The sequence below is a fragment of the Lepisma saccharinum genome, chromosome 4, assembly GCF_977018435.1.
Source record: "Lepisma saccharinum chromosome 4, izLepSacc3.1, whole genome shotgun sequence".
Lineage (NCBI taxonomy): Eukaryota > Metazoa > Arthropoda > Insecta > Zygentoma > Lepismatidae > Lepisma > Lepisma saccharinum.
The window spans coordinates 52581183-52597900 of NC_139232.1; the positions used below are offsets into that span (position 1 = coordinate 52581183).

Genomic DNA, 16718 nt, shown 5'->3' on the forward strand with positions numbered 1-16718 from the left:
CAAGTTTTATGTACTAATCCAAGCGAGAACGGTGCTCAGCACCTCCTGTGCCAGTTTTGCCTCAATCGCCGAACAGCGCAATCACATACAGTGAGAAAATTCGCAGTATTGCAGTGGAACTATATTCTGCGCACACGTTAGGGGTCTATATATGCGAAAAATTGCTGCAAACTTAACCTGTCGCGGGTCTTAGTAAATCTGGAGCTGTGTGTGATATCCATTGTGTTTTGTGTGAGGTGTTAGGGGAACATGTACACCCAACAATGCAACACTTCTATACACACGGGGATGGCATTTTCAAGGATGGAAATCCATGGTGCCACAAGGATTATCCTTCATTGGCTGGAGAAACATTGTAACAAGATGCACTATATGCATTGTCACCCTAACTTCCCTAATTTGATTTCCATAGAACATATATGTTATGTTGTGGAACAGGCCCCCTAGAACCATGAATCCTACTATGCCTTACATCAGCTCATTATATATATACACATATGGTGATATATAGTGTTGGATCCCTGTGGTGGAATCCCTGCCGTGTTTGGGCTAAGGTTGGACCAACAAAATATGTGGTAGCAATTTAGTGAGCACTCAGTGTACATATATATAAGCACATTAATGAAAATATCTTATCTGCATTTGCATAAAATTTAATGAACTATTATCCAAAATGAATATCAATGAAAATAATAATATATTTAAATAAGAAAATATATTTCAAAATAATGTTTTCTTATATACATCACAAAGCAACTGCTTTCTTATTGAACCAACTTTTCTTTGGCTTATGTTCTGATGATTTGGTTCTGCGTGGTAGTAGCTTTCCAAAAATCCTCACTTTATTTTTATGTGGTGGCACTGCAACCGAGGATGATTGTGAAGACAACAGTGATATACTTGATCCAGCTACACTTATAGATTCTCCTTCACTCTGATTGGAAGTTAGGCTTAAGCTAGGAACACTTGGACTGCCCTGCAGTGAAGCTGTGAAGAAACTTTCTTCACTCTCTTCACGTGATAAACAATCATCTGTCCAATCTGACTGGCCCGATTTATTCTTCACATGGAGATTCTCCACACTCTTGGACTTCGTTATATCCAGTTCAGTTGGAACTGGCGATGACCTCAACGAGCTGCTTCCTCCAATTTTTCCAGGCACTTTCAATTCTGACATGTTACTCTGCTTTCTGGAGTTTGTATCTTTCACATCCAACCTGCAACAACAAGCATGGATATATACATACACAGGCATTGCCGGGGGAGGTTTGCACAGGTTATACTGACTTCCATTCATTTCTGTTGTCCTCCATACCTGCACCTCACTATAGACCACAATTCCATAGGAACACATTTTCTACTATAACGATTTTAAAGTTACTATGGTTGCAAATAATATAGTTATTTTAAGTGTTCTTTTCTTTCTTTTATTTTTCATGTAACATTTCGTCCACAGAAAATCTGCTTGTGATGGGGTGGTTGGAACAATTAAAAGACTTGTATAGACTTCTACAGAACCAAATAACAAATGTGGCAATGATGTACCAATTCTGTATAAATAGTATTAAAGGTATAAGTCTTTTATTCATCATCCCGAGTGAAATGACAAATACCCACAGTAAAATGTGTCAGCGATTGCAAAGTGCTACAACAGTACCAAGAAGATTAAGTATGCACTATTTTGAACTTAGAGGTTATTTATAGTATTCGCTAAGTTACTTTTAAAAATCAACTGTGTTACAGTTACTCATGAAATAAGTAACTCAGTTACAGTTACTGGTACTTTGAAAGTAGCTGAAAGTACAGTTACTGTAAAAGTAAGTTACAGTTACAGACTTGCACGTTTTACTTATATTTCTGGTACATAATATGTCTTCATAGATTTACATTATTACTGCAAATAAATGATGGAACACAGAGTCAGCTTTGCTTAAATGATTTTAATTAAGAAATCATTTGTACGCTGACAGTGGTATTTTGAATATGTTGTCATTCATTCCACATGCACCTATTTCTTTCTCCTCCATTCCAAGTTCAAGAAGATTCAAAGATTTACTCCCTCAATAATGACTTTCTCCTACCGGGACAACCACATTCCAAATGAAGGCAGCAGTCCACCAAAAACACTGAAGTTTTCATATACAATTAGAAATGAATTGCAATAAAGTGCAGATGTTCTAAATTTAGCATGCAACAAAGCGTAGCTTCCTTGCCAGGCGAAACCATGAAAATCCTTTCACCTAGCATCCAGAGAAGGCACATTTTTTATAGTTGGAAACAGAGTTGTCAAATTTAGTTCCTCCCTTATTGCAAAAAGTAACTCTGTTACCGTTGTTAACATTATACAGTTATTTACTTTAAAAAGGAGATGCAGCAATTAAATTCATGCATCCACTTGGTTCATCACCTTCCTACTACTGGCCACAAAGTATTCTGTGTCCAGTGGACATTAACAACACAAATTGAAGGACATACGTACTTAGTGATAAGTCAAATATTTTGGTGTGTTCAAAATGGTCAAAATATTCTAAATGTGAACGCCACAATTTAAGGTATAGTACATGAAATTTTGGCAATGCATATAGTACAATAGAGTAAGTATCATTAGACACTACCTTCATGGGTATAACTTCAGAACTATCTTTCAGGTGAGATAATCAAAACATTTTCCATCCAATAAAAATAGTGTCCAGGATTATTTACTAAATACATTTGCAAAATTACAATTATTAGTCTTTATTTGTTTGCTCCTCAAGTGCCAGGAGGTTCACAAAATATACTTAACTTTTAAATTTTAATTATCATATATATTTTGGAGGGCAAGCATTCCTCTTTGGCCCCGTCAGGTTATGCCTATGCTTCACACATAGTAAAGAGAAATTTTGAATAATATACTTTAAAACATATTGTACTTCAGGCTCTGTGCTAAACACATAAGCATTTCTAATAGGATTAATTTTTAATGTAATTTCATGCAAATGATTTTTTTTAACACCCTGTCTCTGAACTACCCATCCTAATTTTTTCATCAGGCATTAGTACACACTCTGAGCTACTTATATATAAAATTCGGGGGCAATTCAAGGGGAGGCAATGCTTGAAATTCACTGTTGAAGTTAGTCATTTGTTTTTCTAAAAAATACATAAAACTACTCATAAAAATACATGGTTATTGATACACTCATCTGAAACCCTATTTAAATGAAAACTTACACTATTATAAACAAAAGATAACAAACTTGACGTTTCTACAGCAAACCTGAGGGGAGATATGATCATTTATAACCTGATGCATGTCATTTGAAATGGAGCCGCATGTGGCGTACACGGAGATTTTAAAGTGTGTAACATATGAACCCCTTGACTAATCTAAAAAGCAGTTGTCATTTTTGTAATCAGCATACCGAATTACATCAAAATCAGGGATGTTGTGTGACATTTTCACAAAATTCTGGATGATTTGACATGGAATGACCCAGACATCTTACACAACTGGGAGCGTCAAATTGAAGCATGCACTCAAGCAGATTGAACAATTACTGTAAATGTAAACATAACATATCAATCATGTGTATGTTTCTATACATTTATTTGTTTTAGTATGTAACCTGACTTTTGCCTCACCCTGTAGGATAACAACTTCAGACGTATGAAGGTGAGTACCTATTTCAAAAGGATGCTGGGCCAGATTTTTAAACTTTAGAACATTAAAAAGTTTGTAAGGAAAATAAGTTCTGAACTTCTTGAAGTCTGTCGCATAAAGATGTGCAAGACCATTTACTAAAATACACTAAACATTGTGATGCAATGGCAATTTGAGAGCTACGGTCCAGATGAAGTCTTTCACCAGATGTATTCTTTCATTGGGTGACACGTGCAACTGAGACCCATCACAATCATGTTCTGGCTTTTGAGATGGAAGTCTGCTGTTATTGCTTTTAAGTAGCTCCCCAATTGTCTTAATGATGCTGGTCCAACACTGAAATTTTGAAACTACCACCAGGGATCGAACCTGGTACTGTTTGCACCAAAATGAGGAGTGTTAACCATTTGCCTATGCAGCTCTCCAGGACAATTACAGGAGTTTTTAAAAAAGACTACTGTATTTTCTAAAGTTTTCATATAAAAGTTCAACACTTCTTGAGTCATTTAAAATTTACAAAATAATAACATGAATATAGTTTTAGCTACCCTGGTACGTTACTTCTCCTAATATTGTTTTAGTAGATAATTTCTGTATATAAAAATTAAGTAAAGTGGTACATACTTGGCATTCTGAGATGATGGGACTGCTAAAAGAGAATCTTTTAACTTTACCCAGAAGTCATATAGTTTTCCTGCCCGAGTGTAATCCAGAAGAAAGTAGTAACCTAGTTCTGGTGGAAGTTGGCAGTACTGGTATGAGCAAGGAATTACTTTCCTTTGCCTCTGTTCTGGAAAATATTACAACAAATCAGTGCATTTTTTAATTTAAAAATTCAAATAAACCATTCCAGGAGTTTCAAGTATTAAAATATTTATAAGGGTAGCAGACAAACAAGTTAATAAGTTTAACTACAAATCAAGTTTATGTACCATATTGACCCGAAAATAAGCTGCACTCTCTTTCCAAATTTCAACTATGAAAAGTAAGGTGCATCTTGAATTCGCAACCTTGGCTCTTACATTTCATCATATTGTATGTTGTTTATAAATAGGGAGCGGAAGTTGATGACCTAAAAAATATAGGTATATGACCTATAGAATGTCCTAAAAAATGGGAAAAAATGACATAAAAAATGCAAAAAATGACCATTATTAAATTTGTTAGTTTCAGGTTAAAAATTGAAATGAAAAGGAAATTAAACAAAATGCAATCTTTGCTTTCAAAAAGAATGCACCGAACGATACCACATGCACATTCAATTAAAATATGCAATGAGGATTTCCAATGGAAACAACCAAATATTTTTAAAACAATTTTATGAAAAAGTCATATACACTGAATGAATTAGTGTAAAGTGCATTAATTTCCTGCACCTTTGCCTGGTGATGTAGTGTGGTGTGTTTCTGTGGCACTGTAAAGAAAAATAAATCCTGCGATATATATATATATATATATATATAGAGGCCTATGTTCACTTTGATGAAAAGAGTAAAGAATATTACCAAAATGAAAGAAGTGACAAAATATGAGAAGCAATACACTGAATATTGCGAAAAATGACGAAAATCGGGGAAAATGACCTAAAACCTGAAAATTGGCAAAAAATTTAAAGAAAAAGGCACTTTAAAATTACGTTTTTGGAAAAACTAAATATGCTGACCAAGGCAGTAATTAATTTTATTAAAAACATAAACTAAATGTAACGTTTCAACCTTCTAGCAAGGTCTTCTTCAGACTCTGTGTCAAGTACAATACAGAGTCTGAAGAAGACCTTGCTAGAAGGTTGAAACGTTACGTTTAGTTTATGTTTTTAATAAAATAAATTACTGCCTTGGTCAGCATATTTAGTTTTTCATAATCATGGAAACAAGGCTTAATGGTGTTATAATTGGACCTTTTTTGGTTTCTAGACGAAGTATAATATTGTGCATATTTAATGGAAATCGCGTCCAAGATGTCAGAAAAAAGATGACATTTCATCAACTTCCGCTCCCTATTTATAAATGTTGCTTAACTATATTTCTCATTTTGAAATAATGCAACAATACAGTTAGCATCTGTACAAGAAACTGGTGGCATTCTAATGACAGTCCTACTGAAGTTATAATGATTGATATTGTGCCTAACAAGAAAAAAAAATGTGTTGAAAAGAAATTCTATTGGAACATGTTAATTTCCAAATACTATTTTATAATTTCCTGCATTATACAGGGTGTTCCATTTACAACACAACCGGGAGTTGGGATAGTACAACTTTTGAACCAGAAGTGGTACACATATAATCCTTATACCAAATTGAAGCCTTGTTCATGCATATATTTTTAAAATGGGGAACAATGATTGGATTTCATTAGTGTCCACACAGGGAAGTGTAAATGAAATGTTTTACATGAAAAATGACACATAACACACACGTACGGATATGGCGTCGGTAATTTTCAGTTTGGTTAGCTCGGAATCTATGGCTATACCGATAGCCAATCGGATGAGGTATCTTTAAGGAGGAACTAGGAAAATCGTTGTTTTTAGAAATTAAGACTGTGCATTGGCAACACTGCTGGTGTTTCAATGCCACAAAAGGTGTTTCGAAACTGTATACATCATGCAATTACTGAAAACAATAAAAAAGAAACTTGGAAATGTTCATGAATATAGTGTTACTTACATGCACCAGGCAACCATGCGATGATATTACATTTTCCCCCATTTGGAAAGAAACAGAGGAAAGGCCAGTTGTGTTCGGTCAGCAGTGCGTATTGTTATTGAGTGTTGGTCTCCTTGTAAGGTTCATTTTGTTTTGTGTTTTGTGTTTATTGATTTACTGTTAAGTTATTCTTGTGCAATGAGGTACTCTACAGAGGAGAAGGTTTTCATTATTGAGCATTATTTTCGTTCCAATTCACATGCCAAAGTGAGAGCAGAATTTCAAGAACAGTTTCCCAATGCTAGTCTTCCAGATAAGTCAACAATATGTAGACTTATTTCAAAATTTCGTCAGACGAAAAAACAACAACAAGATAAACAAAGTCATATTCTTACGCAAGAGGTTCTTTGAACCGTTCAACAGCGTATTTCATCATCACCAAGGAAATCTGTACGTAAGCTTGCGACACAAGCAAATTTACCAACGACGACGACTTACAGGGATTTAAAAATGGTGCACCTACGCGCATATAAGGTACAAGTTGTTCAAGAACTTAAGATGCCAGACTTGGATTCCCGAAGGAAATATTGGCATTGGTTCAAATTCTTTATTCAAGACCAAGGAATCAATGTATTGGACAAGGTGTTCTTCAGCGATGAAGCTTTGTTTCATCTTAATGGTTATGTCAACAGCCAGAATTCCAGATACTGATCAACTGACAATCCACATGTGTTGCAACAGTTGTATCCCCTAATGGTAGGTGTGTGGTGCGCAATGTCATGGTGCCGAATAGTCGGACCTATTTTTTCCACACTACAGTCGATGGCACAGTATACTGTGAACTTATCGTGCAATTTATTTCTTTGCTGGATATTGACGAACGTGATTATTGGTTTCAACAAGATGGGGCAAGATGTCATACGTCAAATGAAACATTAGACATGTTGAAATACTTTTTTAGTGACCGGATAATAAGTAAAGACTTATGGCCCAGTCACTCCTCTGACTTTTCTTTTTGGGGCTACTTAAAGAAAGAGGTATACAAAAATAAACATTCGCGGAGCCATTCAGAACATTAACATTTCTACTCTTAGTGCAGTTGCTGCCAACATGGTGAAATGGGTGAACCTGTGTTTGGATGAAAATGGCAGGCACTTCCCGTATCTGCTGTAAAACTGAAAATTCTATTCCTGATGCATCACATGGTTGCTAGGTGCATGCAAGTAACACTATTTTCATGAAAATTTCCAAGTTTCTTTTTTATTGTTTTCAGTAATTGCATGATGTATACAGTTTTGAAACACACCATTTGTGGCACTGAAGCAGCAGCAGTGTTGCCAATGCACAGTTTTAATTTCTAAAAACACCGATTTTTCTAGTTCCCCCTTAGAGAGACCACCTAACCAAACTTAAAATTACCGACGCCATGTCCGTACATGTGTGTTATGTGCCATTTTTCATGCTTTGTAAAAAAATTCATTTACACTTCCCGTTACATCTGGCAACACTGCATGGACACTAATGAAATCCACTCATTGTTCCCCAGTTTAAGAATATATGCATGAACAAGGCTTCAATTTGGTATAAGGATTATATGTGTACCACTTCTGGTTCAAAAGTTGTACCATTCCCAACTCCGGGTTGCGTTGTAAATGGAACACCCTGTACATTCAATCTTGATGACCCCCACATAGCAAAATGTTATAAAATTTTCCTCAATTTTACATTTTCCCACATTTTAAGCTTTTCAGCTTGGTCCCCAGAAAAATACTAAATAGAGATTCCACTATACCTACATAGAATAAAATTGCTACCGGTAATTTTTCTTCCCTCAATTTGACTGATTATTGTCTTGTTTCCTTCCCTCTCCTTAAGAGTGCAGCTTATGTCTGAAGAATGACTTATTTCTTTTTTCACTTCGAATTTTTAGGGTGCAGCTTATTTTCAGGCCAATATATGCAACAGTGCCAGAGGACACATGTTCCTCCACAGATCATTCTTTCCAAAAAAAAAAAAAAAAAAAAAAAAGGTATGACCCATCAACTGACCAAAGGAGCACCACCAGGTTCTATATTTGCATGGTATCTGTCTGGGTGGATCTAGACAAATGTACTTACCCTCTAGTTAAGACATTTTTTTTTTAGCAAAAGTGAAACCCTCAGCTGAGAATCCAGCACACTTGATTTTAGATGGACACCACACTCACAACAAAAACACTGAAGTGATAGAGTTGCCCTGTCAAAACCATGTTACTATTGTTTGTTTGCCAACTTATTGCACCCATAAACCACTGGATACAACATTTATGGGTGCTTTAAAGGTGAAGAAATATGTGTGTGGCTAGAGTTAATGATCTCAGTGAACTGTTTGGAAAAGCATATTTCAAGGTACAAACAGGGGTTATTGCTGTCAACAGTTTCAGGGCAATGGGAATATACCTGCTCATGGGTGCTGAAACCAGGGAGCCCTGCTCCCCCCCACCAGTTCTTGTTCGGGTCCCCCTTACAAGGGGCCCAATGTATAACTATCAACATGATTACATTTTGTAATAAAATATTATTTGTGTGATGGAAATTTCATAAATTATTTGAGGACTCTGGGAAATTATGCAGGATTCTACTCTGAAATAGTCATTTTACTTTAGCTCAGTATTTCCTTTTCCAAACACATAGTTAATTAAGGAAAATGCATGGTATATTATGATTATGCGCGGGAAGAAGAAGAAGCATGGAAATATTGTAGTCCTTGTGCTCTTGAGTGAGTCAGTCCATTAAAAAATAGGTAGGTGCCTTTGTTTAGCACACGAATGTAAGCTACTTTTAACTTCCATTGTCGGTGTCTGTTGTTGATGTATCGGTTATCTCACCTTATGAACTTCTCAGGTGCCAAATTTTGGAATGTTTTGCCTAACATTTGACAAAAGAAAGAAATCAGAAAACGAATTGATCGTCTTTGTTCACTATAAGCAGTGAATTGTGGTGGGTGGATGTTTCTAGCTCAAGGTTGAGAAAAAGAAAAGAAAAACTGGAACACTTGACTCTTTCAAGAAAAATTCGAAAAATGTAAGTCGAAACTTGATTTACTAACTCTTATATAAAACTTAATTGGCTTATTAGACACATTAATCTTATCAACCTATTAACTAAGCTTTATTATTACCACACGTGCCTGGGATGGGAAGTATAACTGCAATAAAAAAGAGGCTGTCCTTGTCCCGGGTGACAAGGAGCATGCTCTTGCGTCTGTATTAAAGTGGCCTAATCCTGTCACTATCTCAGAGAACTAAAAGTACTCTGTTGGAAATACCAATAAGATAACAATTTGGTGGAACATTAATTATCTAAATTGAACTATTATTGAACTAAGACGGTAAAATGAATAACGAAATGTATCAGTTTTTAATTTATTATCATACTATCCTCATTAGTAAGTTCGTAAAAGAAATCTATAAAAGACATGCTATAGATATTCCATGTTCCGATCAGTACTCATGGTGCATAATTAGGGCAACTATTTAAGAACAGCAGATAGACTAGTGCGCTTGCTTTTCTTCTTGCGAGGTTCAAAGTAGTTTTGCATCACCTCAAGAACTATTTACGACCCAAAAGCATGTTAACTCTGTAGCACTGTGTCAAGTACATACTGAATACTGAATAATATTAGCACTAAAGGGAACATGAAATATTTCGTTGAATGTTGTTTCCCTTCGTAAAAGTCGAGTAGAAGTGGAAAATATTCTGTTTTGCAATATGACACTGTCTTATTTAATAAGGATTAGTATTTTTTTTGCTTATACAATGCGTAACCGTTAAAAATTACCATGCATTACAGGTTGCAGTCCCTACCTGGGCTTGGGTGTCTTGATCCCTGGGGGAAAAAAAAAGAGAAAAGAAAGAAGATAAGAAAGAGAAGAGAAAAGAGAGGAGGGAGGGAGAGAGAGAGAGAGAGAGAAAAAAAGAGGAGGGAGGGAGGGAGGGAGGGGGAGGGAGGGAGAGAGAGAGAGAGAGAGAGAGAGAGAGAGAGAGAGAGAGAGAGAGAGAGAGAGAGAGAGAGAGAGAGAGAGAGAGAGAGAGAGAGAGAGAGAGAGAGAGAGAGAGAGAGAGAGAGAGAGAGAGAGAGAGAGAGAGAGAGAGAGAGAGAGAGAGAGAGAGAGAGAGAGAGAGAGAGAGAGAGAGAGAGAGAGAGAGAGAGAGAGAGAGAGAGAGAGAGAGAGAGAGAGAGAGAGAGAGAGAGAGAGAGAGAGAGAGAGAGAGAGAGAGAGAGAGAGAGAGAGAGAGAGAGAGAGAGAGAGAGAGAGAGAGAGAGAGAGAGAGAGAGAGAGAGAGAGAGAGAGAGAGAGAGAGAGAGAGAGCACGTGCGTGCGTGCGCTAGCTAGCTCTCTTCCAAAAAGTAACAATTGTCATCAAAATATTTGAAGCAAACAAAGTGTGGACCCATGACAGATATAGAAATCCCAAAAGTGCATATTGAATGGGAAAATGTGCATTTTCTCTCTCCCCCTCATTTCTTCACTTGCTCTCTCTATTCCCGCACCTTTCCAGGCTGAAAGTCAACCCCGAAGCCTTAGCTTTGAGTCAACTATTAAATTTGTCAGCATACGTTGAGTGGACTAAACACTTCGACAAAAGTTTAACCTATCACACTCAGTTTCTAAGAGCGCTTGCAGAGATAACAGAGTTGGGAACACTACTTTCAACAAGACTTACACTACTACGTGGAACTAGGCGAGCTTAAATTCAGGATTGAATAATGATCAGGGTGGGCCATTCATTGTTTTGTGAGTGTACATGATGGGAGAGAAAATCAACAGTATCCTTACCAATCCCAAGTGCCTGAGCAAAAAGAAGGAAAAATTTGTGTGCTTCACTCTTGAGGAAGTGGGGAGACACAACAACTATCAGCCTATTGCATCTTTCAGCAATCATCTTCATCACTGCTTCATGCTCAAAAATGCCAGCAACAAGATCCCTGTCTTTCAGGCACAGCTATGGAAAGAAAAAACAGCATTTGGACAAATTGTAAACAAAGACAAAGTCAAATGGGCCACATTTTTTATCTACTGGACTAAATTACTGAATGCCATTTTCAACATTATTATTATACACACATTCATGTAATTAATTTAACAATAAAAAATTTATAAAACAGAGAAAAAAAAAATTTGGCAAGATGCGTTATCAAAATTTCTACAGGGTGACAAGAAATAACCCATACAAAGTTTGGCGTATCCTGCCATGAATGTAGTGTACCGTAGCCAAATAATTGTTGTGTTATTGGATTCTCCATAGTCTTTTGTAACTGTACCTGTTGTTTCGGCTTCATAGCGATTACAGTCTTTGTGTTTCAGACTGTCAACCAAACGCTTTGCAATTTTTTAACTGTGGCGTCAAGGAAAGCGTCAATGTGAAATTGTTAGTTTGCTGGGTGTTCCAAAAATGACAGTCTCAGATGCAGTTCAGCGATTCAAGGAGCTCGGCCATGAAGGCGACCGTCCCGGAAGAGGAAGAAAGCCTACCGTCAACACGTCCCAGAACCGCAAGATCATCAAAAAGCGAGTTCAGCGAAATCTGAGGGTCTCCATGAGAAAAGTCGCCCGTGAGATCGGGATCAACCGCGAATCAGTGCGGCAAATAGTGAAAAAGAACCTCAATCTCAAGGCGTACAAGCTCCAAAAAGTTCAGCTTCTCACGGAGGAAAGCAAGCGCCTGCGACTCAAAAGACGCCGCCCTCTGAAGCGCCGGGCCACAGGTCAGCAATGGGAACGCATTCTCTTCACAGAGGAGAAGCTGTTCACCGTGGAGCAGGCGCACAACCACCAAAACAACAGGACCTGGTCTGCAGAGGCTCCCGGTACCTCAGCTATCGTGGAACACCGCCAAAATCCGCAGTCGGTCATGGTGTGGGGCGGAATTTGCGCAAGCGGCAAGACGCCCCTGGTTTTCGTGGATCAAGGGGTCAAAATCAACCAAGAAGTGTACCGCCGCGACATTCTCGAGAACGTCGTCCTTCCTTGGGCCCAGCAGCACTTCGGCGATATGCAATGGACATTCCAGCAAGACTCCGCTCCAGCCCACAGGGCGAAAATGACGCAAGCGTGGTGCAGAACCCATTTTCCGGACTTCATTGCATCGACGGAATGGCCGCCCTACTCGCCGGACTTCAACCCAATGGACTACAGTGTATGGTCGATTTTGGAGGCCAGGGTATGTGCTAAACGCCACCACAGTTTGGAGTCGCTGAAGCAATTGCTGCGTCATGAGTGGAACCGATTGTCGCCCGAGGACCTGCAGCCCATTGCCCAAAATTTCAAAGCCCGTTTGGACCTCTGTATCGCCGCTCATAGAGGCCACTTCGAAACCGGCTGAACATCTTGTTCCTAAGGTCCCATGTCATTGTTCTTCAGTGGTTTTGTTCAATTGTTTCAGTTTAATAACTTTATGATCACAAACATTAGTACGGGTTATTTCTTGTCACCCTGTATTATTAAATTTAACACTTCATGAGGACATCTTAGAAATTTCAACAAAAATGAATCTTGACCAGGTTTCTGGCATACCGTGCAATTGCTCTACCAACTGAGCTACCAAGCCAGCCTGCCATTGCCTGATTTTTTGCTGTTTTACATGTGTGGAATTGTCTCTGTCAGTGCTATCACAATGGAATCTGCTGCCTTTGAAATACTGTTCACGTCAATGTTGAGAGTTCCCCCCAGCAGTGGTAGCACTGACAGACAATTCCACACAGGTGAAACAGAGTGAAAAATCAGGTGAAGCCAGGCCCACTCGGTAGCTCAGTGGTACAGCAATGGCATGGTATGCCAGACAGCCGGGTTTGAGTCCTGGTCGAGCCTGCATTTTTCGCTGATATTTCTACATGGTATACATCTCCTGTGTGTGCCATATCTTAATTCATGAGAACTTGCAACACAAATTTCTGTGCATGGAATTAACAGTATGAAAAAATATTTTAAAGAAATAAATAAATAAACAGAATTCTTGAATTTAACTTAGATGGTATCAGGTTCATAATGCTCCACTTACCTTGAGACCATATGTATCCTCCATTTTTGTAACAATTTGAGAAGCAAAGTCCTCATCCTCTTGAACATACAAGAGAAATGCATCATAATGCTGTGGCTCAAGCCCCTTCACCAACCTATTGGCATCATCTGAAAGAAACATGAATATGTAACCTCTTACTTGGAGCACTACCACTATGAGGCATGACCTTTGAAAAAAAAAAAAAAAGGAGACAATTTTAACACATTAGGAAAAGAAAAGAAAAAAAAACAACTTGGTGGAGTCAATGCTACCTTGAACAGATAACGGTAACATTCTTATCAATACCTGCTGATATCAGTTACACCAATAATTATTATTATTGTAAATGTTAAAATATAAAAATTATCATGCAGCATTATTGTACATTTGCTCTAAATTATTAGTACACTAATTTCAGTGTCACAAAATTAAAAACCGCATGTTATTTTAATATAAAAATATACCAAAATCATGGATGTACATTCCAGTACAGCAAGACCAGCAGTGTTGGCCCACAAAAATTCAATTGCAATATCCATTTCTTTTGTAACTTTACATTTTTCTATATTTCTTTTCTATCACCTTAAAAGTTTTAATTAAGAGATGAAAATCCTCAGCGTAGCAAGTTGACAAAACATTTGTGTATATTGCCCAACAAGTCAGGCCCAGGGTAAGCAGGACATAAAAAAAATGGTAAACCACCAAATAACACGCTAGCTTCTATGCAGAGATACTTTTCTCTCCAATTGACAGGGGTTGAAATGTAATCACAGCAGCAAGCACTGATGTTGCATGTACGATTGTGTTGCAAACATCCACATACAGGGTTCTTTTCGTACCATATCAGTGTCATTTCTAGTATTGTAGAAGAGATAAACACACACACAAAAAGCTTTAGAACAACAGTAATAATATAGCTCAAATAGCAGCTATTATCCTAAATTCGCATAAAATTCCCTCTGAAGATGACATCATGCCTCCAATCTTACATACCTAAAGTATATGACACAATTAAAAGAAAGGAAGGTCTTCCTCTTTAAACTATGCAGTTATTTTGACCTAAGGTTCATATCCGGTTGATGAAATGGCATAATAACGACATCATAATAAAATGATGTCAAATATCAATCAATCAATCAATATGTTCATTCATCATTAAGCATTGCAATAATGCAATAGATGTCATCATTTGTACAAATATAAAACATAATTCAAGAATAGTATAAACATACAAATATAAGACACAATACAAGAATAGTATCAACATACAAATATAAGACATAAAACAAGAATAGTATAAACATACAAATATAAGACATAATACAAGAATAGCATATATATCTAAATATAAAACTCAATGCAAGAATAGCATAAAGAAGCCTACATAACTAATAAATATATAGAGTGAGTATGAAGAGGACAGTATTACATATATTACGAGTTGTAGAAATTTAAATCATCTTTGAGTGCAGAATAAATTCATCTATTGAGTAGAAAACCTTCTCTCTTAGCCAGTCTTGTAGCACCCTTCTAAATTTTTCAAGAGGTGCATAGTGGGCTGTCCCTGGCAGCTGGTTGAAGAGTTTTATTCCCATGTGTTTGTATTTTTTTGTACTTTGCTTAGCCTGGTTGATGGTCTTATAACTTAATCTTGTGTTGCGTCTGTGTATAGTGTGTCTTAAGTTGAATTTATGAATATTTTCTTTGATAAACAGTAGGCAGTTAAATATGTATAGGCATGGAACAGTCATTATTTTATATTGCTTGAAAAGAGGTTTGCATGAAACAGATTGGTTGAATATTCCAGCCATATTTCTTATTGCTTTTTTCTGCCAAATGAATACATTGCCAGCAGTTGATGAGTTACCCCATAATAAAACACCATATGTTATATGGCTATGAAAAAAAGCATAATAAGATTGTACCAATAAATTTTCACTTACGCAGGATCTAAGTTTATTTAATAAAAAAGATGACTCTGGCCAGTTTGCAGCATAATTTGTTTGTTTGAACATCCCAGGATAATTTTGAATCTAGATGTAGACCAAGAAGCTTTACTGAGGTACATTCAATGTCCTTATTTTGGGTGAAGATTATTTTCTCTGTTTTGTTTTGATTAATAGTAAATTGATTAGTTTCAAACCAGAGAGCGGACTTCTCTTCTACTTCTTTGTCCAGTTCTTCAAGTATGCATTTATTATTGCCAATTGTGAGGAAAGTAGTATCGTCTGCATACAAAACTGTTTTATGGGGTATGAAGTTGGGTAGATCATTTACATAAATGTTAGAAAGGAAAGGACCAAGAACAGAACCTTGTGGACTCCGCTTTCAATATTTAGGAGATCTGATTGTTTACTGTTTATACTGACCCTCTATTGTCTATTTGATAGATACTATTTTATGAGAGAGAGTTCAGCTTCTAGGATACCATAAGAGCGTGCCTTTTTTATCAGCATTTGGTGTGAAACTGGATCAAAAGGCTTACTTAAATCAATAAGCGCTGCACTCACAGAAAGTTTAGATTCAAAAGCATCCAGTACTGTTGCGAAAGTGTTTTCATTTGCTTTTGTGGTAGATGAATGAGCTCTAAAACCATACTGAGCATTTGTGAGTAAATTATTATTTAAATACTTAAATACTTATCTAGCTGAATATGTATGCAGTGTTCTATAATTTTTGATAGAATAGGCACAAGTGATATTGGACGGTAATTACTTGGATTGGACTTATCTCCCTTTGTATGTATTTTAACAACTACTGAGACTTTGAGACATGTACGAAAACACTCACTGTCAAACATCCAATTAATAATAGTAGTAAGTGGGTACTGCATAACATCAATAATTCTTTTTGTAACAAAGTTTGATAACCCATAGAAATCCTCTGATTTTGAATTGCTAAATTGTTGTGTTGCTTTAATAATATCCACTGGCTTAACTTCATACCATCTGAATCAAGGCAGATTACTACTATTGTCATGTGATGTTGGTACACCATTTACATCGCCATGGATACAATCTTTTGCAGCATGTTTGTGGGATCACCGTTACCAGACTTGACAAAGAAGTAATTAACTTCGTCTGGAGTATTTGAGATATTCTCATTTGGTTTGTACTTCACTTTGCCTAGCTGAGTTTTAATAATATCCCAAGCTATCTTACATTTATTATTGGAATTATTAATGAAGTGATCGTTTGCAGCAAGTTTGGCTTCTTCTATTTTTGACTTATAAATGCTCTTAATTTTTAGATATCTAGCCTTATCCACCTTATTATTTTTATATCCATAGTAATACATCATAAGCTGTGTTTTTAATTGAGTTAATTGAGGAATGTACCATTCACTTACGTGCTTTTGTTTTCATTTCGCCTCGAATGGTTTTTCTTTC

The 16718-nt window shown here is 36.7% G+C and overlaps 1 protein-coding gene across 6 annotated transcripts in view; it reads right to left on the reverse strand.

The window, feature by feature from the left end:
• Positions 1 to 698: 698 nt before the first annotated feature.
• Myd88 (myeloid differentiation primary response protein MyD88) overlaps positions 699 to 16718 on the reverse strand; it is a 50838-nt gene continuing 34818 nt past the window's right edge. For all 6 annotated transcript variants that reach the window (XM_083121658.1, XM_083121656.1, XM_083121659.1 and 3 more), the window contains exons 5-8: positions 13331 to 13458; positions 11110 to 11275; positions 4268 to 4433; positions 699 to 1217 (exon numbers count right to left, since the gene is read on the reverse strand). In XM_083121658.1, coding sequence (XP_082977784.1) covers positions 746 to 1217; positions 4268 to 4433; positions 11110 to 11275; positions 13331 to 13458 — 932 coding nt within the window. In that variant the 3' untranslated portion in view covers positions 699 to 745. The remainder of the gene's footprint in view (positions 1218 to 4267; positions 4434 to 11109; positions 11276 to 13330; positions 13459 to 16718) is intronic.